The sequence below is a fragment of the Fusarium falciforme genome, chromosome 7, assembly GCF_026873545.1.
Source record: "Fusarium falciforme chromosome 7, complete sequence".
NCBI classification, from domain to species: Eukaryota; Fungi; Ascomycota; class Sordariomycetes; order Hypocreales; family Nectriaceae; genus Fusarium; species Fusarium falciforme.
Genome location: NC_070550.1, coordinates 2,533,904 through 2,555,781, shown reverse-complemented (window position 1 = coordinate 2,555,781; position 21,878 = coordinate 2,533,904). Strand labels below are relative to the sequence as shown.

At 50.8% G+C, this 21,878-nt stretch overlaps 8 protein-coding genes and 1 pseudogene across 9 annotated transcripts, besides 1 other annotated feature; 5 read left to right on the top strand and 4 right to left on the bottom strand.

Moving 5' to 3' along the window:
• Positions 1 to 351: 351 nt before the first annotated feature.
• Positions 352 to 1,742, bottom strand: NCS54_00942200 (AB hydrolase-1 domain-containing protein; the record flags this gene model as incomplete). Its single annotated transcript, XM_053154771.1, has 2 exons — positions 352 to 1,667; positions 1,724 to 1,742. 2 exons carry the CDS (start codon positions 1,740 to 1,742, stop codon positions 352 to 354), a joined length of 1,335 nt encoding a protein of 444 aa, XP_053010746.1.
• A 344-nt stretch (positions 1,743 to 2,086) lies between these two features.
• On the top strand, positions 2,087 to 3,500 carry NCS54_00942100 (annotated as a pseudogene). Its single transcript has 8 exons — positions 2,087 to 2,265; positions 2,324 to 2,394; positions 2,452 to 2,645; positions 2,703 to 2,803; positions 2,859 to 2,912; positions 2,972 to 3,290; positions 3,335 to 3,390; positions 3,452 to 3,500.
• Positions 2,087 to 3,500: a sequence feature.
• Positions 3,501 to 4,458: 958 nt separating this feature from the next.
• NCS54_00942000 (Hypothetical protein) lies at positions 4,459 to 6,406 on the top strand (the record flags this gene model as incomplete). Its single annotated transcript, XM_053154770.1, has 7 exons — positions 4,459 to 4,461; positions 4,499 to 4,680; positions 4,731 to 5,097; positions 5,343 to 5,381; positions 5,433 to 5,504; positions 5,553 to 5,812; positions 5,863 to 6,406. The coding sequence occupies 7 exons, from the start codon at positions 4,459 to 4,461 to the stop codon at positions 6,404 to 6,406; spliced, it is 1,467 nt and encodes a 488-aa protein (XP_053010745.1).
• A 397-nt stretch (positions 6,407 to 6,803) lies between these two features.
• Positions 6,804 to 8,396, top strand: NCS54_00941900 (Hypothetical protein; the record flags this gene model as incomplete). Its single annotated transcript, XM_053154769.1, has 4 exons — positions 6,804 to 6,838; positions 6,889 to 7,004; positions 7,061 to 7,980; positions 8,031 to 8,396. 4 exons carry the CDS (start codon positions 6,804 to 6,806, stop codon positions 8,394 to 8,396), a joined length of 1,437 nt encoding a protein of 478 aa, XP_053010744.1.
• A 709-nt stretch (positions 8,397 to 9,105) lies between these two features.
• On the bottom strand, positions 9,106 to 11,846 carry NCS54_00941800 (NACHT domain-containing protein; the record flags this gene model as incomplete). The annotated part of the gene is made up of 3 exons (XM_053154768.1): positions 11,826 to 11,846; positions 11,704 to 11,762; positions 9,106 to 11,653 (listed from the first exon to the last, which is right to left on the bottom strand). Exons 1-3 carry the CDS (start codon positions 11,826 to 11,828, stop codon positions 9,106 to 9,108), a joined length of 2,610 nt encoding a protein of 869 aa, XP_053010743.1. The 5' UTR covers positions 11,829 to 11,846.
• Positions 11,847 to 12,663: 817 nt separating this feature from the next.
• NCS54_00941700 (Hypothetical protein) lies at positions 12,664 to 13,851 on the top strand (the record flags this gene model as incomplete). The annotated part of the gene is made up of 1 exon (XM_053154767.1): positions 12,664 to 13,851. The coding sequence occupies one exon, from the start codon at positions 12,664 to 12,666 to the stop codon at positions 13,849 to 13,851; it is 1,188 nt and encodes a 395-aa protein (XP_053010742.1).
• A 2,481-nt stretch (positions 13,852 to 16,332) lies between these two features.
• On the bottom strand, positions 16,333 to 17,195 carry NCS54_00941600 (Hypothetical protein; the record flags this gene model as incomplete). Its single annotated transcript, XM_053154766.1, has 2 exons — positions 16,333 to 17,042; positions 17,138 to 17,195. 2 exons carry the CDS (start codon positions 17,193 to 17,195, stop codon positions 16,333 to 16,335), a joined length of 768 nt encoding a protein of 255 aa, XP_053010741.1.
• A 1,071-nt stretch (positions 17,196 to 18,266) lies between these two features.
• On the top strand, positions 18,267 to 18,812 carry NCS54_00941500 (Guanylate kinase-like domain-containing protein; the record flags this gene model as incomplete). Its single annotated transcript, XM_053154765.1, has 1 exon — positions 18,267 to 18,812. The coding sequence occupies one exon, from the start codon at positions 18,267 to 18,269 to the stop codon at positions 18,810 to 18,812; it is 546 nt and encodes a 181-aa protein (XP_053010740.1).
• A 76-nt stretch (positions 18,813 to 18,888) lies between these two features.
• On the bottom strand, positions 18,889 to 19,742 carry NCS54_00941400 (Hypothetical protein; the record flags this gene model as incomplete). The annotated part of the gene is made up of 2 exons (XM_053154764.1): positions 18,889 to 19,399; positions 19,453 to 19,742. 2 exons carry the CDS (start codon positions 19,740 to 19,742, stop codon positions 18,889 to 18,891), a joined length of 801 nt encoding a protein of 266 aa, XP_053010739.1.
• Between the last annotated feature and the right edge of the window lie 2,136 nt (positions 19,743 to 21,878).

Below are 21,878 nucleotides of genomic sequence, written 5' to 3'. Positions count from 1 at the left end.
CCGCTTGCGGCGGCATGCTCACTCTTATCATTAATGACGTCTCCGGAAGAGGCCATCGGTCACAACAGCAAAAGACACAATTGTGACATACTCACGCTTCCACACAGGTTCACCCACATATGCATGTCTGGTCCTCATTATGACATTCTGATTCCGTGCATGATCCACGATGGTGAAATAAAGCATGCACTTCAATGAATCGTAGCCTATGAACATCGTCTAAGGTCTTCTGAAGGATACATTAAACTAATGAGATCATATCCGATATGGACTCTTGCTCATGAAGAACAAGACGGACATTTCATTCATATATGGCTGCGCTAAGAACCAAGGCCCGAACTATCCTCTCGGCTACCACCATCCATCTGTTTCCCCCACCAGACTTTTCTCAGTTCCAATGTTGTTTTTAGTGCTTTGCGGCACTGACGCGAAGTCCCACGATGCTACAGATGAGTAGAGATGAGGCAAGGCTGTTCTTAATTTGAGCTGGATGAGGCGGTCAAGCTGTTCAAACTCCAAAAGAAATCCATCGTGGCCATCTGATGATTCGAGGATCTCAAGTGACGCCTCTGGAAGACAGGCAGCGAGCTTCTCTTGCTGTTCTGGTACGAAGAGCGCGTCTGACTCAACGCTGACGACCAGTGCTCCAGGTGGTATGTTTCCGAGCACCTCCTTCAAAGCACCAGTGTCCAGTTTCGTGGTTCGGTTCCGGGTGACATCATGGGAATCCATCTTGTTGGACAGATGCAAGAAACAGTTGGCGTCGAATCTTTTGATGAACTTTTCACCTTGATAGTGGAGGTAGCCCTGTGCTGAAAAGGCTATCTTGTCCTTTCTTCCCTTGATCGCAACATGTTCTTTGTGCTGATAGTCACCAACGGGCTTTCTGGACTTGTCTATGTCCAGTTGATTCGTAGCTGTTGACTTGGTGTGTCTCTGAAGCTTGCGTCCAAAACGGCTGTCGAAGCTGGTACAGGACCGATATGTCAGCATGGCAATCATCCGAGCCGCGGCCAATCCCGCGGACGGCTGACTCTCTGGGACGGGTTCATAGTGTCCATCTTTGAACTTGGGGTCCGCGTAGATGCATTGCCGCTGGGTCTCTGCCCAAGATATCCCCCAAGCAGAGTGATCAGCTGCAGTCGCAATAGGTACGATGTTCCGGACGTATCCCTGTGGCGTACATAATGGCCACTCTAGAGTCGCCATGCCTCCCATAGAGCCTCCAATAACGGCTGCTATCTGACGAACACCTAAGGCATCTAGGACGAGCTTGTGGGCATGTACGTCATCCCGTATCGTTGTTGATGGGAAATCGGTGCCATAGCATCGACCTGTGGCAGGGTTGATGGTGACAGGCGATGCACTTCCGTAAGGGGATCCAAGAACATTGCCGCAAAAGATGAAGTAGTATCGTGGATCAAGAGCCTTTCCAGGCCCGATGAGTGGATTCCACCAGTCAGAGACATCGCTGCTGCCAGTCAAGGCATGGCAGACAACCAAAGTATTGTCGCCGTCTTTGTTGACCGATCCCCAGGTTTGGTATGCGATCGGGCAGTTGTTCAGACTTTGGCCAGTTTCGAGTTCGAGGCGAGGAATCAGGGCATATTTTTGATCGTTGATGAGCTTGGCATAGTAGTTGTTGGTTTGTGGGTTGCTGTCGAGCACTTGGGATGGTCAGAATTGGACTGAAAGATGCGGCATTCCGCCGACCGCTACTTACAGATAGCTTTCGAAGCCATGGCAAACACTCAAAGACCATGAAGATCCAGGGACGGAAACGTTGGAGCAACAGAATGTAAGTTGGCGACGAGACTTGGAGATCCCATCGACACGGTAGAAAGAAATCGAGACACTGATGTTCAGTTTTGGGCTATCAACAACGGTACGTTCGCCCGTAAATCCTGGGCCACCCTCGACCTTGTGCTATCTCGGCGTTTGCTGCGAATTGGTGCTTCCATTCGGTGATTGAACTTGTGGGGGCCATGGCTACCAGGGCATGTTATCAGAGGCCGAAGCTGACGTGCTCGTTCTTCTTTCTTTTTCTCGCTTTCCCCCACCATCTTCTGTGCTGTTCCTTCTAGTCGCATCATCTACTCTCTTTTTGGGCCCTCACTGGACAATCACCATGTCATCGACCACCCCCATCAAAGTCGCCGCAGTCCAAGCGGCTCCGGTTTCATTCGATTTGGATGCAAGCTTGGAGAAGCTCCAGAGATTGACGGCGCAAGCGGCTGAGGCAGGCGCTGACCTTGCCATCTTTCCGTGAGTCTTTCTCTAGCAATCTGTTGCGTAAAGCAGCACTGAAACAACGGGGATCTAGCGAGGCCTTTCTCTCCGCATACCCCTGGCGCTATTCTTTCGATGCAACCATCGGCGCCCGTGAACCTCGAGGTAAGGGAAGCAAGAATAGGTCAGCGAAAGGAATTGTGTCAACTAATCACATGTAAGGCCGGAAGTGGTATGCTCGATACGCCGCGTCGGCCGTTGCGATTCCGTCGCCGGCTTTTGACACTCTGAAGGAGACAGCAAAGACAAACAACGTATTCCTCCATGTTGGAATCATTGAGAAGGATGGCGGAACTCTTTATTGCACAGCCGTATTGTTTGACCGCAATGGAGATCTGCTTTATAAGCATCGCAAGGTGAGAAGCCTCACTCCATCCTGGATCGATGCGCTGCCAATACTCAATTGATTCTAGCTGATACCAACTGCTGCCGAACGATTGGTTTGGGGTCGTGGTGCCGGTGATGGTTTACAAGTGGTGCAAACACAGCTCGGCAAGGTTGGAACGCTGATATGGTAGTGTTGAGTATCACGTCGGCTTTTGCGTGTGTGCTGACTCTTCATCTAACAGCTGGGAAAACTACATGCCCGCAGCACGCATGGCATTGTATCAACAAGGCATCGAGTAGGTGAATCGGGTAACTACCATGCTGCATTTTACTAATACCAGGCCACCTACCACAGGATATACATCGCACCTAACGCTGACGACTTGCCCGAATGGACTGCAACCATGCAGCATATTGCAAAAGAAGGTCGCTGTTTCGTCATATCAGTCAACTCGGTCTGCAAAGTGTCAGATTTCCCACCCGACTACCCGCCGTTCACACCGGAGCACAGCGACCGGAAACCCGATGGGTCTCATTGGGAAGCCGATGACATAGTAAATAGAGGGGGATCATGCATCGTCGGACCATTGGGTACCTTCTTGGCCGAACCCGTTTGGGACAAAGAAGATATTATCTACGCAAGTCTAGATGCATCGGAGATTTCAGAATCTAGAGTAAGTTCAGGTCATGACGCTGTTAGAAGAACCGCCCAGCTCAGATTATGTTCAAGCTTGATTTCGACCCCGTTGGAAGCTATTCCCGACCTGATGTCTTGTGAGTTGCCCCGGTGTGGAGTCGAGACAATGATGATTGCAGAACTGACTATGATGGGAAGTACTCTGACTGTCAACACCAAGCCAGGGACGAACGTGAGGTTTGAATAATGGCATAAGTCGTAAACGTGGTGATCAAGCCGGGGTTAGCGGTGAGCATCGGATGTGGAATGGGTGAGAAGGCATGCTGAAATCGCCCGGAGCATCTTGTTCACATGATACCTTCCGGATAGCCGCCTAGAGTTGACGGGCTACCTAGTGAATAAATCTTGCCTTGTCATCACGTTGAACCATGTTAGTGTGAAGTTGGACGGTGAGGTTGTGGTAGTGGAAAACGGCTAGCAGCAAGATTTGGGTTAGCACCCTGAGCCCTGGCATAACAACAGGGGAAGTCACCAAATAAGAACCAGTTGCCTCCTGCAGATCCAAGGCTGGTTGAGATGCGGCGTGATAAGGGGAACAAACGGCCGCCTGCGGTCCGTGACGGCCCGCTGATGCCGCAAATGCCGCAAGCACCGCGCCGCAGACCTTGGGAATAGATGCTGGATCCCAAGTTTATATCACCCTTTGTAGCAGCTAACTAGGTCCAAAGTGCTGCGAATTGATTTCGAATTAATTTCAAGCACAGAGAATAGTTTTATTATCATCAAAGAGCCTGTCACACAACAAAATCCAGACCACTTTCGTCGGCTGAGCTGCTGTGATGCCTGGACCTATCAAGCTAGCCTGTTTGTCATGGTACGTCACTATCCCCTATTCGACAACAGAGTGGAAGGCAGCTATTGTCCTCCTGAGCTGTCTGTCATGTTGCCATCAGAGTAAAGGCTCACATCAATACAGTCGGGCCTCACGCACTCGCTGCGATGGCTTACAACCTTGTGTCAGCGTGAGTCAGGGTCCCATGACGGATTGTTCGTAGCTTTCTGACTTGATTTCGAGCAGTGTAGTAACCGAGGGCGTGACTGCATCTATCAGCCCAGCAGAAGAGGTGGTGCTCGCGTGAGAAAGAAGAATCGTGTGTGGGAACAAGCCGTTGCAGATAAGGAGGCCATCGAACACATTCCACAACATGGTGAGTTGCCGCACTCAGATGAGAAGTACCCGGAAAGGACAGCTGCCTTACAAGATTAGTGCCTGATGTTTGGGATCCTTCCCAAGATGCCGACGTCATCTTCGATGCCCTGTTCTCACAGTCTGTCATCCGTGGCGGAGACATCCTTTTTGAGAGTCCACCAGATGCTTCTTCGCAACTTGTTCCATCCGTGAGGACGTACCAAGATGATGGGGCAATGTATGTCTTATTCTCAGCCTACCTATTCCACCATTGCTCACCGCATCCAGTCTTGACGCTTATTACATTTTCATACATCCTTACTTTCCCATTCTACCTCCACCCACGGCGGTCCCTCGAGACCAGGCCATTCCACGGTATCAGAACAACATGGATGGCTCAGGAGGCGAGTCAGAGCCGTCGACATCCATCAGTCTAGCCATCTCAGCAATGCTGGCATTGATACCGTGTACCGAAGACCCCCACCCCACATCTAAGGAATCGGTGTTGTTCAGGAGGGACTATGCACAATATCTTGCCCAGTGCGCCCTGGAGTGCATTGAGATCGAATCAGAGATACCCGAGTCGTCGGTGGATCCGGCCAAGGCTCTTCTCCAAACACCACGCTGTGATTCTAGGGAGCCTTTCCACCCAGAGGTACCCTTAGAGCTAGAGAGCATTATAGCTCTCGATATCCTGAGCGCTTATGAGTATGCTCAACGTGGCAATTTGAAAAAGATGGAGAGTCGAGCTGGTCAAGCTCTGATGGCTGCCATGAGTCTGTCTCTCCATCTGCGCGACGATGATGGTGAACCCAACGAAGCCAAACGAAGGGTCTGGTGGATGACGGCATGTCTTGGTGATAAGTCTCAAGGCTTGAAAAAAGACTAACAATGTGATAGTACATTTGCGTCTCCCAAGCTGCGATTGTTGGGAATATCGTAAGCCACGGCACACCCAGTCATCTGACAAGTCGCTCATCCACATAACAGGAACCATCTATACTCGCCGTTTTTATCCCTACCTTTGCGACCGAATATCCAGCTTTGAAGTCTGATGCCGAGGTATTTTGACTTATGCGCGACTGATGAGCTCCACGTTGACCAAGGCAGGCGTTCAGTTTCCTCATTCAAGCGCAGCAGGCGATGCTTGCAACCACTCAATTCTCGACGGAGCTGAGTAAGGCAGTAAAGTTCAACGGCGACATGGACAGAATACACGAACGTATGAGGGAGCTTGACTCGCATCTAGAGTCTTTAATCAAGGTGGCCGACTCTTGGGTCCTACAGCCTACAATGACGGCTACTGTTGATCCCACCGAAGCCGTCGTCTCAAGATCCCTAAGGTGCATGACTAGAATCAAGCTGAACAGGTACGCGTGAAAGGGAATTGGTAGATGCCGTTTCTAATGTCTATTAAAAGCGCCAGGATAAAGCTTCATCGATACTCAGCATTTGAGAGCAAGCTTGTTGGTGAGGCGGAGGACTCGTTTTCAGCTTCAGAATCCTCATCAGCAACGGCTGCAGATTCACCGAGCCCTGGGGACACATCCTCGCTGACATCTTTGACTTCGTTGACTAAGGTGTCGTCATGTTCATCAGAGAACGGTCCATCAGGGAGCGACTGTTTCAGCAGTCATCAGTCTGCCAAGATATGTTTGAGAGCCGCTTTGAACATGGCGCAAGCATTTGACGACTTGCCCTATCCGAACCCGCCCAGTCAGCAAGTTTCATCCATCGCCTGGCCGCGGATGATGCCGTCTCTCGCGTGCTGTGCATTGCAGTGTGCCTTTGTACTTACGACGATAGGAAATCTGACGCGGTCCAGATATTCCGGAGATGCGAAGACGGCCTCGATAGCAGGTCGGTTACTCGGGCGTCTACAAGTGAGTCTGATATTGATATCAACGGCGTTGGAAAACTACGCTACGGCGTTTGAGGCTATTGGGGGCATGAACGGTAAGTGAGAAGGGCCTCTGTTCACTCGGTTTATGATTACACGGCATGATTGCTTATCGATGTGCGGCAGATCAAATTCGCCAGGTACTTCGGCAAACCGGAGATGCCTAACTTAAGCCCGGGGATTGGGGGAGGGGATAGTTATGGTGGGTGGCTTATCAGCAAAGGCCGTTGGCGTTTGTCAAACCCCGACGTACCCTTTGCGGGGGACCAGGGTATACACATGAGGAAGCGTGATACGATCTCAATGTTACTCATCTAACGTTTACAAGATCAGTGTTTGTAGTCCATAAATACAACGAGCTTGCAACCAAATGCTCTCTTCCACCATTCAAGAACTGCATCCATACTCAGCTACCAGAATCCTGCGAAAAGCTCTCACAACTTTCCACGAAGTGATTGACAATGCCCGTCTCCGGATCGCTCAGCAATGTGGACTGGTGAGTCTTTGTTAGATCGATTTCCCACTGTTGCTAAATGGTCCACATAGGGAGCCCAAGTTCACCACCCTCGCGATCCACGGTGGCCAGGAGCCTGATCCCGTCAATGGATCCCGAGCTGTGCCACTATACCAAACTGCGGCTTACAACTTCTCGGACGCGTCTGGTAAGTTTTCTTGTTCCACACGAACTTAGCTGTATCCAGACTCACATTACTTGGAGATGGCGCAAGCAAATTTGCCTGGAGCAAGGATGGCTATGTCTACACCCGAATGGGTAACCCAACAAACAGCGTTTTCGAGACGCGAATGGCCATGCTTGAGGGCGGTGTCGGCGCTGTCGCCGCGGCATCTGGTCATGCCGCCCAGTTCATGGCCATCACACAGTGTTGCGAGCCAGGACAGAACTTTGTCAGCACCAGCTGGCTCTACGGTGGTACCTATAACCAGTTCCGAGTCTACATGAAGAAGTTCAAGATCGATGTCAAATGGGTCGTGGGCAACGATCCCGCAGACATTGACGCAGTCATCGACAAGGACACACGATGCGTCTACATCGAGACCATTAGCAACCCCAAACACAGCGTCCCAGATATCAAGGCAATTGCTGAGGTCGCCCACAAGCACGGAATTCCGCTCATCGTTGACAACACCTTTGGCATGGGTGGCTACCTCTGCCAACCGATTAAGCAGGGCGCCGACATCGTCACACACTCCTGCACCAAGTGGATTGGTGGCCACGGCACGTCGATGGGTGGTATTGTGATTGACGGAGGTCACTTTGACTGGAGTGCATCTGCTAAATTTCCAGGATTCACTGAGCCAGCTGACGGCTATCATGGGATGCGGTTCTGGGAAACCTACGGGCACAAGGCGCTCTCTGCAAAGCTACGTATGGACAGCATGCGAGACCTTGGCCCTTGCATGAGTCCCTTCAACGCTTGGCTATTCCTGCAAGGTCTTGAGACCCTGCCGCTCCGCGCCCAGAGACACGCTGAGAACACGCAAAAGTTGGCCGAGTGGCTTGAAGCGCACCCAAATGTGAACTGGGTGCTCTACCCAGGTCTCAAATCCCACCCTGACTACGAGTATACTTCCAAGGTCTTTACTCGTGGTGCAGGCGGTGTCTTGACCTTTGGTGTGGTAAGTCTCTGATCAGTCAAGCCAGATAACAGGCACTAACCACTGAACAGGCTGGAACCATCGATGAAGTGAGAGCTGTTGTCGATAACTTGAAGCTCTGTTCACATCTCGCCAACGTTGGAGATGCCAAGACTCTCATCATCCACCCTTGGGTCACGACGCACCAGCAGCTCCCTGATGAGGAGAAGATCAAGGGAGGAGTTACTCCGGATCTCATCCGTGTGTCTGTGGGGATCGAGGACTTTGAAGACATCAGAAAGGATTTTGAGCAGGCATTCGAGGCAGCTGGGTTGACGGCGGCATCCAAGACCAAGGAGGATCCATTTTCGAGTGCACTGAAGTTGGTTGCCGGTGGCTTCATGGGTAAGAAGGCAACTGGTGCACCACGTCCTGGAACTGATGGTACTATTTCTTGAATATACAGTAACTAGGGCTACTATAGCGAGTATTTACCATCGTAGAACAAGAATTTCTTAGCAAGTCTCCTACCAGATAGCGACCTCGCTGTTCAAGCTTGAGGGTCGGAATGTTTTCTTTCAAGCTGTGATTGATGCCCCTTTGACTGTAGAGAAAGTTCCTATCATTATCAGCAATAAAGCTCTTTTCTGTATTTATCTACGGCAGCAAACATGACATCCATGCTGAGCGCCCCACCTTCTTGGGTGCATGCATCGACCACGCCGAACCAAGTAGGACGCCTTTTCGAGTTATTTCGAATGTGCGAGAATATTCTTCTTGTTGGTTTTGCCTTCACTATCTAGGTTGAATCCACTGCAGTTTCAGATTGACTTTGATGCCGCTCAGGTTCGGCCCCTTTAACCTTATTGACTATTGGTTTGAGTCAACCGGGCAAGTCTTGGAAAGCTTGATGTTTTTAACATTATTATTTCTTAGGAAAACATCAGAAAACCCATTGTCCATGATGATGATAAGATGCTTCCATTCCGTGGGACAATCAAGGAGTGTCAAACACAAGAGCAACAAATAATTGTTCACACGACGCCAGCATAAAATCCCAAGAGCAAAAGACAATGAAGAAAATTATTATTGCATAGATTAAAAATTATCATTACGTGCCTATACACATGATTATTCGGTCCGATATTTAGGTTCTTGCCGAATTCGTCATCTTGGGGTCTCCCTCCGGTCTTCCAACAATGCAGCACATCCCTCGTAGCCACGTATCAAGGCAATGTCCAGCGGCGTTCTTCCCATGTAATCCTCGGTATCAAGTTTTGCCTTCCCTGTCGCAAGCAGCAGCTTGACACATTCCTCCTTTCCTTGACCGACCGCGAGAGACAATGGCGTCTCACCTCTCTCGTCTCGGGAATTGACATCTGCTTGGCCAGTTGAGAGCAACAGCTTCACGCAAGGGTCCTGGCCTTGTTCTGCAGCGTAACACAATGGTGTACGATGAACTTGATCTTCGCAGTCGACGTCAACCTTGCCCGTGGCCAGCAACTGCTCCAAGACTTCATCTTCACCAGCCCGCGCAGCGTATGTTACTGCTGTTCGTCCCGCCACATCTCTCGCGTCGATGTCAAAGCCTCCCAATGAGAGCAGATACTTGGTTACCCCAGCGTGGCCGGACTCCGATGCGTGGGATAAGAGTGTTCGCTTGAAAAGGTCTCTTGCGTCAACTCTTACCTGACCTGTCCCGAGCAAGGCCTCCATGATACCCAAGTATCCTCCCTTGGCCGCATCAAATAGCATCATATCACCAATTTTGACTTGGTTGGTCGCAATCAGCTGCTTAACGACACCTTCGTGTCCGAAACGCACAGCCCATCCCAATGGAGTGCAAGGTCGGTGACTGACGCTTAGAGTGCGAGGTGGCTTGCTCTTCGAGTCGACTTGAATGACGCCGGTACCCAAGAGACGCTCCAGCCAACTTCTCCTCTTGGCGGATCTCTGTGTGTCGATAAATGTTTTGATGGCAGCTTCAAAGCCACCTCCTGCCGCCCAAGACAGGGCAGACCGGCCAAAAATGCCATCTCTCACGTTGGGCTCCGTCGTATCAAGTCGCAGTAGATGTTGAGTTACTAACGAAAGTCCCAGGTAAGATGCCACGATGAGTCTCGTGATATCTTCAGAGTCCAATTTTGGGTGGCACCACTTCCTTCGGAGCCAAATCAGAGTTGACAATCTGTGCGGAGAACAAAGCTGGAGCATTTGTTGCATGTGTGAATCATCACCTTGATCGTCGTCCAATGGTGTTCTTGAGTGGATAGCCCAGTTCTCCCACGCATAACCAAGAAAAGGGTAGTTCTCGGAGATACCCTCCAGCGGCTTGGTCCGTAGCTTTTCGATGTTTCCGAGGGGGTTCTGAAAGTAATCCTCAACGTCGGTGAAGAGAAGATACTGAGCACAGATGCGCCCAAGCATGTTGTTCGAGCTACTCGGAGAGATTGAGGACAACCACTTGTGGCCATTGATTGCTTGACTCACAAGTGAAGTCTCAGAAGAGGAGTTTGTGGCATCTTCTTGGATCAGGAATGTTTTCAAGGTCTGGTGAAACAGATATATCCTGCCGTCGATGACAGAAACCAGAGGACCGCAAAGCCGCTGCAGTGTGTGGCGAAAGTGATCATCGGGTTCAATATCCAGCTCGCTCTGTGATGTGTGTCCCTCCTCAACTGCCAGAGCCACTGCCATCTCAGTTAGACTCAGAGGTCGCACTGCCGCCATGATGATCTGCAGCAACTTCCTTGTTTTCATCGGCCTTGGGCTTGCGGAGAGAATATTCTCGTAGACTTCATTGACTGTTGTGGGGAGGTTTCTGCGAGATTCCTTGACGTGACCGGGGGAGTTGGTGAGGTATTCAAAAAGGAGAAAGACCCATAGATGAGTGCGCTCGGGGACCTGTTTGATATCCATAGCCAGCTTCCTCTGTTCCGATTCTATCAGGTTCAGTCTTTCCCTTAAACCCGCTAGTCGGCAAGAGATTGCGAGGTCAATCTCGGCGCCAAGGCTCCCAAAGTCTGACTGAGGGTCCCGTCCCAGATGGAGAGTTGATGTCGGTTTGTACAATCGCCGCTCGGAATGAGAAAGTGTTCGGTTCGTTATCAAGACTTTCAGCCTAGGGGTCGTGTGGGCTTCGGCGAAGAAGCTGTTGAGGGTTTCCACAAGCAACTGTCTACTTTCTTCCTGGCACTCGTCGAGGCCATCTAGAATGCATACAATTTGACTGGCCGTGTTTTTCGATGCAGCCAAGGCCAATATGCGCCATAACCTTCGGATGGAGGTCCGCACCCTGTCGCTGTTGTCTTCGAGAAGCTGAAAGATGCGATCTGACAGAAGCTGTGGTCTTTGTTCCAGGAGCTGTCGCAAAATACAACAAAGAGCATCCTCTGCCATATCTTGTCCCTTAACTTCGGCCTTGAAGAAAAAGTAGCACAGAGAGAGATTTCGCAGCACCTCATCTGCTAGGTATCTTGAAAGAACCGACTTTCCGCAACCCGGCTCTCCGGTGACCCATAGAAGGCTGGAGGTTTCGCTGTCTCTCCAAAGATGAAACCGAGGGTGGCTAGTGAACCATTCACATGTGCCGTCGATGCGTGCAGGGTGACTGTTCTTGACGTGGTAGTGGGAGGAGCTATAGAGCTTTTCGAGCAGCTCTTGGTGTGTGTCGCCGTCTCTGCTTCGAGGATTTGAGCCATACACAGTATTGATGCTGTAAGAGATCAGCCCATCGTTCATGAAGGCAAAGACTGGTAAACCCACTCTGTGTTTTTCTCGTTTTCCGCTGCCCTTTGCAAGTTGGATTCCAGTTCTAAGGGCGCCTTCAAAGGGTCGTTAGTGTCCCGGCTCGTATTGACGATTCTCTGAAGGTGTCGATCGCTTACCATTGAGAATGTGAAGCAAACGCAGTGAAGCAAGGAGGTAAATTAATTCAACGCAATACAATGCGTAAGATAAATGCCTATTCAGTGTAGCCAGGTTGACCTATATATGGAAATTGACGGTACAAACTCAAAGAACCTCTCCATCATCCATCAAGAGCTGCCTATTCCTGGTGACCAATCACCTTCCTCAGTCAACATGATGTCGTGGCATGCGGTCAGCTCGTATTTTATTAATAGCCCCAAACCCCTGTTCGTAGGGCTGAAGCTGCTAACTGTGGCCGAGGCAGCCGGTGATGTCATGCCTAAACCGGATCGATTGAGGCTGTGCAAGAACTAGACACGGACTCATTGCGTGCTGTTGAAGCCTGCTGTGGGCAGATTTAGCGTAGGCCTCTTACTGTATCTGTTACCTCTTGGCGTACTTTGTCACGGTGTCGCACGCGCGAACAACCCGTGACCAAAGACACAGACTCTCTTTTTCTCGTTTGTGCTTTTCTTGGGCATCATGCACGCGTCCAGAGGCTCCTCGCAACGGGTTACATTCCTGCAAGATTGTCACTTATTGTACTGCCAGCGCTTGAGCTAGCAACAATCCAAGATAATAACCCTCACGGAAATGCAAGCCTAACATGTTGAGCGCCGGGCGACTCGAAAAGTCAATCTGTGGTGGTAGTCGCGGTGTGAAAAAAACATTGACCATCAGGTAGTTAAGCTGCAATATCAGAGTTTGTTTGCGGCTTCCCAGTCCGCAGATGCTGACCGAAGACCATTATTTAAACCACCGTGAAGGCTCTACAAATGCGACAAGCCTCTCAACACAATCAACCCAACCTTTGCCATGAACAGAACTTCCTCGACCGCAACACAGAAGATGACGGAATCTACCAGCCCAAGTCAACCGAGCGCTCAAGAATCAGCTTCGAACCCTTCTATTGCGCCAGAAACAGCACCCAAGTTAATCTCCAAGGTACCTGGGACAAAGTCCGACGACATCGAGACCAACGCGCTTTTCAGCGATTACCTTGGGCTATCGATTGCACCATTCAATCAACCAAACCACGAAGGCACCAAGGGACTTTATCTGCGCAGAAGGGATACTGGAGTCATACTACTCTTGACATGCCGGCGTGTTGTATTTGGGGACGGGGTGCCCAACAACGAGTACCGACACGACGGTACCAAGGAAAGCTGGGCCATCATCCAGCCTGGCAACGACACGCTCTGCGAACACAAGAGCAGTTTAGAGTTCAGCATTAAATGCGATATTGACTGGATGGCGAGGCTGGAGAAAAAGTCTAATATGCCGGAGCAAACCGTGAATGTCGAAGCCGAACTACAGCGTCTCAAGCCCGGGATAGCGCTCGATGAACAGAAGCTGCGTAAGCTTCAAGAGTGGGATGATCCCGCGTCGTGCATCATCGGACACGTTGTTTTTTCACCTCCGTACGGCGTCGGTACAACGAAAATGGGCGCCCGGCATCTTCGGGACTGGGCATTGATCGAGCTGCACCAGGACAAACACGAGACTTGGCTGACATCTCTAAGAAACAAGATCTTTACCGGAGAGAAAGGTTTTCATGCCTGTGTCCATGCAATGCCACGATCTGTTATCGGAGTCCAGGGGTCATTGCTCTCCTTCGACCTGCTAAACCACGCCGCCGAAGTCCAAGATACAATGCCAGAAGAGGAATTGAGAGACCCCAGGTCCGCCACACTCCCGTGGGATTCGGCTATCGTGGTCATGAAGCACGGCGCGACCACTGGCTTGACAATTGGATCGGTCGCTGGGGCAGTGTCCGTTGTGCGCCGAACCCACGGAAATGTCACATTGGGGTACGAAGAGTGGTGCGCCCTAAGAGAAAAGGAGCGCATGGGCGAAGGCAGACGAAAGAGGTTCTCGGCCGCTGGTGACTCTGGGTCTTGCGTATTCGATTCGTTTGGCCGTGTTGTCGGAATCTCGAGTGGTGGAGGACGAGAGGTGCCCGAGAGTGATGGGGTTATTTCACGCCAATGGAATGGGTGCTAGATGATATCAGGGCTCATGGGTACGATGTCGAGCTTCTTCCACTAGGTTTGGATTGGCTTTGAGTAGTTAGAATGGAATTGAAGAACTTGAACAGACAGCTCAATATGAAGCTCTTGAGTGACTTACAACAATTAGTCTTGGCACTCTCCCCTGTGGGGGGGAGAAACTCGCCATTGTCAAGCTGCATGATTCCTTAAGCCTTCAAGTTTCGGAAATTCACACCGGAGTTTCCATCCTTGAAGTTCACTGAAGATGTCATTTCCTTGGTCACATGCAGTGAAAGGACGGTAGATGAACAGACCATACAAGGCTCATCGACTGCCTCGATAACTGAGCCAGAAGATAGATAGATTGTCCCGGACCCATGGCTGTCCAACACGATATACAAAGAGATATAAGCTCCGCCAAATCTCAATGCGAATTACGGAGTAGATCACGAGGTAAGCCCTACAGCTGATAATGGGGATGAGCTTAGGTCCCCGAAATTAAGAGCCAGAAATATGCTCGGCGATCACTTGGATCAGATTCCTCCAGTCGTCCAACGCCCCCGAGGCGGTAAACACCCAACACTTTCCTCCTCAGAGTATGATTTAGCGAGCTGGCTGACGCTATTGATTAAGGTATGCATTTAGCTCTGTGTCTAGCTGCAGATAGGCTAAGGAGGCGCTTAGCCGTCAGGGGGTCTCGGGCCCTCGGGTCATCTTGAACCAGCCCTAGCAGTAAAAGGGCTGACCAGATCCGATCTTTTAACCTTTATTCATAGGATCTCTTGGCCAGTGAAGATTGGTCTTGGCCTAATCGCTGCTCAACATAATCTTTCAATGTGCTCGAGACTGTTTCACCATCTGCTACTGGGACAATTCGATATGGTGAGCTGACCCACGTCATGTCCGCAGTCCGACGGAGTGGCGTTTGCGGCTGAGAAACAATAACACTCGACTCGCGATGGCATCCAACCGATCGGTTCCAGGCCCCTTAACCTTAGAGTCTAGATCTTACAAGACAGACTTGTGGCTGGAGCCCCTGACTACCAGCTGAGCTTGCTTTAAGCTTATATACCTCTGGGGCATCAACACCATCATGCCTCTTCACACCCAAGTAAACTCTAAACTTCATGTCACCGACATCACACACTCCAACAAGATGAAGATCAGCTTTCTCCCTCTTGCCCTCGTGGCCAGCCTCGCTACCTTTGGCGAGGCCAGAAACTGCACTCCCAACCTCGATCACTGCGGTCACTATCTGATGGACATTGGTACGCCGACCTTTTGACGCCATCAGCCATCAAGACTATTAACAAATGCCCCTCCCAGGCCGATACTACTCCACCATTGCGGATGAACTCACCCGAGCCACCAAGACGACCTGCTTCAAGAAGGAGCACTTCACCAACGCTCTCTTCGCATGCGGCACCAACGGAAGCATCAAGTACAAGAAGTTCTGTAAGAACGGATGCCAGGTCAACTCGGCTGGTAAGCACGATTACTGCCTGTAGGCTTGAGGCGGTCGGTTCAGCTTTGTATGCTAGCGAGTTGGGAGTTTGTTAGTGTAGCACTAGTAGCGCTATTGATGTAATGTTCAACGCCACGCCACGTCGTCCATGATCTGTCTCGTTCTAAAAGTTTTCGGCTGTGTTTGTACGCTTCAAGAATTGCTTTGCCATGATTCCGTTTGTGGTGCTAGTTGGCGTCAGGGACGTTGCAGAAGGGATATCCGGATGGACTGCAAATCATGTACAGAAGGGGAAATGTTAAGACGCGAAATGTGGCAACTGGAATGAACTACGAAACATCATCACGAGCCGCTCGGCACACACCAGCTGTGACACTCACGTAGTTTATGTCAATCTTGATCCCATGAATCACAGCCCCGGCCAGGCAAGACGAGAGCAGAAGCAATGAGAACATGGAACGGGGAGGTTTGTCCGCCTTTAAGTTGGGCTCCCGCCAAATGAACAGTAGGGCGACATGCTAGCTACAAATCATCATTCATGGGATAGGCGGGCTTGCTAGATCGCGGACATGTAACGGCAGATTTATGTTCATTTTCTCCAACATCCTCAAGAACATAGCCCACCAGGAAACCAATCACTGACACATGGCCGGGTCTTCACCTCGTCAGCCCGAGGCCAGGACAGTACTCCCTCGGAAGCTGAAGATCAAAGAATACAGTCTACTATCAAGGTCCCAGGGCATTTGAGCGGGCGAAATACACAAGCTGTGCATCTGGGTTTGCGATTATTAGGGCCAACCTTCTTGGAGTCGAGGGTGGATTGAGCAAGAATCGCTGGTACAGAAAATACCATGCACGACAAGTTCTTATGTGACCAAATTGGTACCTCGTTGGCGGTGAAATGAGAGCCCGAAATCGTGAGCCGGATGCCTCGAGGGACCTGCTGGAGCGTCCCACGCGCCTAAGACGAGGAGGGGATCAAATGTTCCTGATGATCTTCAAGTATATGATTGAGTGCAACTGCAAAAGCTACTGAAACTCATACAACCTATCAAAGTAGGCCGCGAGGGCATCTCTAGCTATCGCCTTGACAACTGCTCCCGACTCCCACGAGCACTGCTGCTCGGTGGCAGGATATCCTACCCACTGACACTTGAAATGCCGCTTGGCGCCCTCTCCATGACTAGCAAGAACCCGGAAAACATGGTGTACGGCGTCTGGTCCAAGACTTAGAGCACAACAGCGCCCGCCTTCGGCCCTCCAGTAGGCGTAAAGCGTGCGAGCCGCATCCTCCTGGAGACGCCACTCGTCCTCCCAGGTCTGTATCTCGAGGCCCACCCATTTGACTCGGATCTGGACTCTTGTTGGGTCAGAGGGATCGATTCGATGGTCAACAAAGTCTTGGATGGTGTAATAGTCTTCGGAGGCCTTTATCGGGGAAGGGCCATCGGTCGAATACGAGGGGCGACTGGTGTAGCTTGTCGTTGACTCGTTGGCTTGCGTTGCGAGAGCTGCAATAGCAATTTCACGTTCAGAAGGCACTATGGCTCCATCAGTGCTTCGGTATTCCTCTTCGAAGGCAGTACCCTCGGCCGTGTCAATGGCGCCGGGGCTCCTATCCATGTCGGACTCGGATGCAATGTCGCGGAAATCGAAGTTGAAATCATCGCCGAATGCTTCTGGAGAACGCTCTTGGTCGGGTACGGGCTGGGGAACGTCGTTTTCGGGCTCGGATTGAGCTAAGGGCAGCAGCAGTTAGCAGGTTGTCTGGGAGTCAAAAGGGGTAGCTCTTGGTTCCCAAACCAGGCCACATCAGAAGAACAGGAGAACTCACAGTCGCTGGCCGAGACGATCCCGGACATGGACTCTGGTGTCGACTTGGCCCCAAGCATGTTGATGCGGGCGGTTTAACGCAAGAGAGGATAATGAGCAGAGTTTTCCATCGCTCATCACCTGTACAGGCTACAGCCCATCTCCCGCACGCGTTTGTCCATCAGGGGCGTCTCGTTGTTTGCTCACGGGAAGCTGCTTCAAAGCGTGGGGCGATGACGGTATCACGGTCATGTGAGGGACTTTCCCGTCCCCAGGCGAACAGAGAAGCGGGAGAATGAGGAAGCGATTGCATTGGACATGTTGAAGATATCACAAAGGATCAGAACAAGGACAAGTCGAGTCAACCACGCAGTTTGCGATAGCCTGTGTGACGACCCTCCATCATTGCGGGGATGGAACTTGCTGTGGGTGCCTGAGGCACCCAGACCCACAGCAGCCTGAGCCCACCTCACCGTCTGTCTGGGCTGTTGAGGATCATCTACCTGCAGGTTATTGAAGTGGACGAGGTTTAAAGTCTCTATCCACCTTCGCGTGTGGATGGTGACAATAGACAGGCATGATATTTTCGAATATTATGGTGTTGAGACTGTGGCGTGGGTCTTGTGAGGGAGGTCTTTCGTGTTAGAACCCAGACAGACCATGTTCATCGTTCAAACCATCAAAAGTGACCAGTTTTCTCATTCACAGTGCCTTCACAATGCTTTCAATGCTTTCATAGTGCTAATCTCTCGCACGAAGCTTTGTTGAGGCGGCGCCAGCACAGGCGACAGGTCTCAGTTCAAACTTTGTCAGGTGTTCCCTCAACAAACAAGTATGACTCTGTTATCAAGCATCTGAAACTCTTCGTTGCAGTTGTATCAGGTATATAGGTGAGGCCGAGTGCCCTGTCACATTAACTCATCAACACTCTCTTCACATTCAAGCCAAGCCGGCTCTGGAGTGCCTCGCCGTATTCGATATCGACAGTATAGAACGCAGCTCGAATGCCGCATCCACTGCAACTGGTAAGTCTCTCTTCGGCGAATGCTGCTATAGATAGATCTGTTGAACACATGCCTTCATTAGTGCCGCCTCGAGACTTACAGCCTCTGATTCTATGCGGCCCTTAAGTACTAGAAAGGGATGCCCTCATGGGCAAGCTCTGGGACCTCTTACCCGACTCTTTTACAATCGCTACACACCATACCACGAATAGACTGATCGATGGACAACTCAGCTTGGATAGTCACTACTACATATCCTCGGATGAATTCCGCAACATGGCCTCCAGCGGCGAATTCGCCACATATGGCACATACGGTGACCACTTCTCGGGGGTATCGAGGCAGACCATTGCGGCGGCGTCAGCAACGGGGCGCATAGTGGTCATGGAGGTTGATATGCGAGGCGTTGAGCAGCTAAAGGCCATCCCTGGGTTCGATGCTCGATACGTATTCATCACACCACCAAGTCTTGACGTCTTTGAGGCCCGTCTAAGCATGGAAACTGCAGGAATCTACGAGCCCCTGAGGCGACTCATGGTGGAGTGGGGTATTGCTCGTGTTCCCGAGGAAGTGGAAGAAGCTGAGCTAGGATATTCTCGCGTTCCGGGAGTGTATGACTTAATTCTCCCAAGTGAAAATCTGGATGAGGCTTTCCAAACACTTGTTAATTATATTTATAGCTCTGACTACTGAAGCGATAGAAAGAATAACCTATCTAAGTACAAGGCAGCCGCTCGATACACCCTTTAATCCATAGTACAATCATCTTCTACAAAAGCATAGCAGCGCCCCCAACAAGAGCAAAAAGACCAGCCACAAGAGCGCTTTGGGCCAATCCGAGGCCAATAGCATGGCTGACCTCGACGGGAGTGCCTGGACCATTGCTGGGCGCTGAAGTGGACGTAGCCTTGGCGGTGTCATTACCCTGGACCTTGGATGGCGTGGTCGCTTGAGTCGGCACAACAGGCTCAGATGGAATGTGAAGCTCAGACGAAGTCTCGACTGCAACCTCGGACGACGTCTCAGATGCGGTTGTCTCGACACTCGTGCTTTGAGGCTGGGCGGTCGTGGTAGGGATCGTGGTTGTCTCGTCGTCATCTTTGCCATCCAGCTTCTCGAGGCCCGCAGTGATAGCCACAGGATAAAAGTAATAGTCGGGTCTGGAAGTTGGCTCAATCGTCACGCTGGTGGTCCTCTTGCCATCGATTACGGAAATGTCGGTCGAAGTGCAGGTCGCCGTGCTTTGCTCGGGGTAGATGTCGCACCGGATATCCTGAGACCTGGAGAGAGGCTATTAATTGACTTGCCAACGCCTGCATCTGGCATAACTTACCGGGTGTACAAGACATCATCATACAGATGAGCACTCCGATCAACCCAGTTGATGGACAAGGTGGAGGGTCCTCCGACAATTGTCTTGGGGTTGGAATCGCACATCTTCCAGTCCAGCGTGATGCCCTTGCAGCCAACAGCGAGAGTTGTCGCGGCGCCCTCAACGCCAACGACGGAGGCGGAGAGATACTCTCCATCCCAATCGGGCATCATGAAGCTGACATAGGCAGTTGTCTCGGCGGTCGCGACGGCGGCAAACGCCCCGACGAGGAGAGGAAACGAGCGGGTCATTATGGATAGTTCTTGGTGATGGAGACGGCACAAGACAAGAATAAGAACGGATCTTGAATGCGTGTGATTCTTTTAAAGAAGCAGAAGCGACTGCACTTTAAGGGGAAGTGAGCTCTTTATTGACGCCAATCCTCCCACCCAATCCCTTGTCGCATTTCAAGTCTTAAGCTGAAACAGGAACCCCATGTCTTGAGTGGGACTGGCGTGCTCTTGTTGATTCAGCCCCTGGCCAACGGGCGCCTAATTGGTTTAAGCTTAATTGCGAGTACCTGGTCGGTGATCATGCTGCAGGGGCCTATGTAGTTGGGGTTGGCCATGTTCTGATCGTCATGGCAGACCTCCCTCCCTGCCTACCCCGACCACGGTTGCCGACTAATACCGGACCACGACAGACCCGCTCATATTTCCACGGAAAGATCAGGCGGTAGTTGAAGATCAAAGGCCTGAACCAAATCCCTGCTCCTTCTTCTTGACTCCTGCATCGACTTACAGGGCTGTTCTAGACCCCCCTCAAAGCCGACAGCCTGTTCAGATCCATGGGTTTCTTTGTCTCTTGACATTTTCTTTTCACAAATCACACACCAATGTCAGGTTTATAGTCCAGTATTAGAATCGAACCAGTTACTCATCAAAGACTTTGGTGCCATAAGGGGCACAAATGCTTGGTCAAGGGCTCGATGAAGTGGTGGTGTGTGGCCTTCTGAGCAACCCAACAGAAATAACACAGCCGTAGGCGTACAAATGTATTCGACAAACAAAGGAGCAGCCCCAAAAGTGGACTTGTGGATGCAGGTAGTGTAGCTATTCTTCGCGTCATGTATGTCATGGCACTTCAGGTGATTGGGTTGGATTGCCGTCAACTGTTGATATCAGTAGCGTTAATTATTGCGGCTGGCAGCCTCACTTGGGATTCCATCGGCATGCCTGCGACCGAAGTTATCGACAAAGCAGCCTTTGTACCTCCTTTCAGGATTACAGGGCCGCCGACCGCTTTTAGGGGCAATTCAATTGAGAAATGAATTTGGGGCAGATATGTGAAAAAGATATCAAGGCTCGGTTTCCTCCCTCATTTTATGAATGTGCAGAACACATCAGTTCAAGACAGTCACATCAACATCCATCCAACCAACCAAATCGCGTTACAAATTACCTTTAATGCAAACCATGGCTTCGACTGAGCAAGTCATTGTCCCAGCTGAGGAATCTGTGCCCCGAGACCGGCTCGCTGGTTTGCCCAACGAGACTCTTCTTGAGATTTTTCCATACTTGGACACGTGGATCGACTCCCTGAATCCCAGCAGGCCGTCCAAGAGGTATTATAAACCCCTCTTATGCCAGCTCTACAAAGAATCCGACTGGTATCCCTTCTACATCGCGGTTCAGACGGGGAACATCACGACCCTCGATAGGTGCCATAAGTTTAGAGCACCGCTGGACAGCCCTTTAGAACTCACCAGATGGGACCATTATCCCGGCGCCCGCCCGCTCATCTTTTCCATTCGTCATTATCAGCTTGCTGTAGTCGAATGGCTGCTTGCTCATGGTGCTGACCCCAGCGATCCCGATATCTTCCAGGGGACGACGAGTCGCTGGATGGTTATATCACCTCTCCAAATAGCTCGCAAATTGCCTGAGGAAATTACGATTCCAGAAGAGGAAGAGCATGATTCTGACGATATCATCTCAGATGATTTTGAAGATAGCATCTCGGGCATCTCTGCTTCGCCGCCCAGATTATCCAGGTGGATTAGGGTTAGTAGGGTGGTTACGAAGAGTAAGATAATCGCCGCCTTGGAGAGAGCTGGTTCTCGCGACTACCTTTGGGAACTAATGATAGGTTCTCGGGAGGCGGAATGAAGCATTTCAAGTGAACAAACTATTCACAATCCCAAAGGAGAGCGAGGTACACAGATCCATCAGTCAGATTTTCAAGCAATGAAATTATGTATGTAAAGTATGTAAGAAATAATGTTTCTCAAATATACCTAATCCAACAGGACATCAAGTCAATGGTAGAAGTGATCAAGCCTAGCCACAAAGAAACAAAGTCCCTGGCCGAAATGTCGGTTCAGAGCTGCCATCCAGTCTAGGGCCCAAGCCGACATGCCAAGATCCAATAACACGTGCAGTAATTCC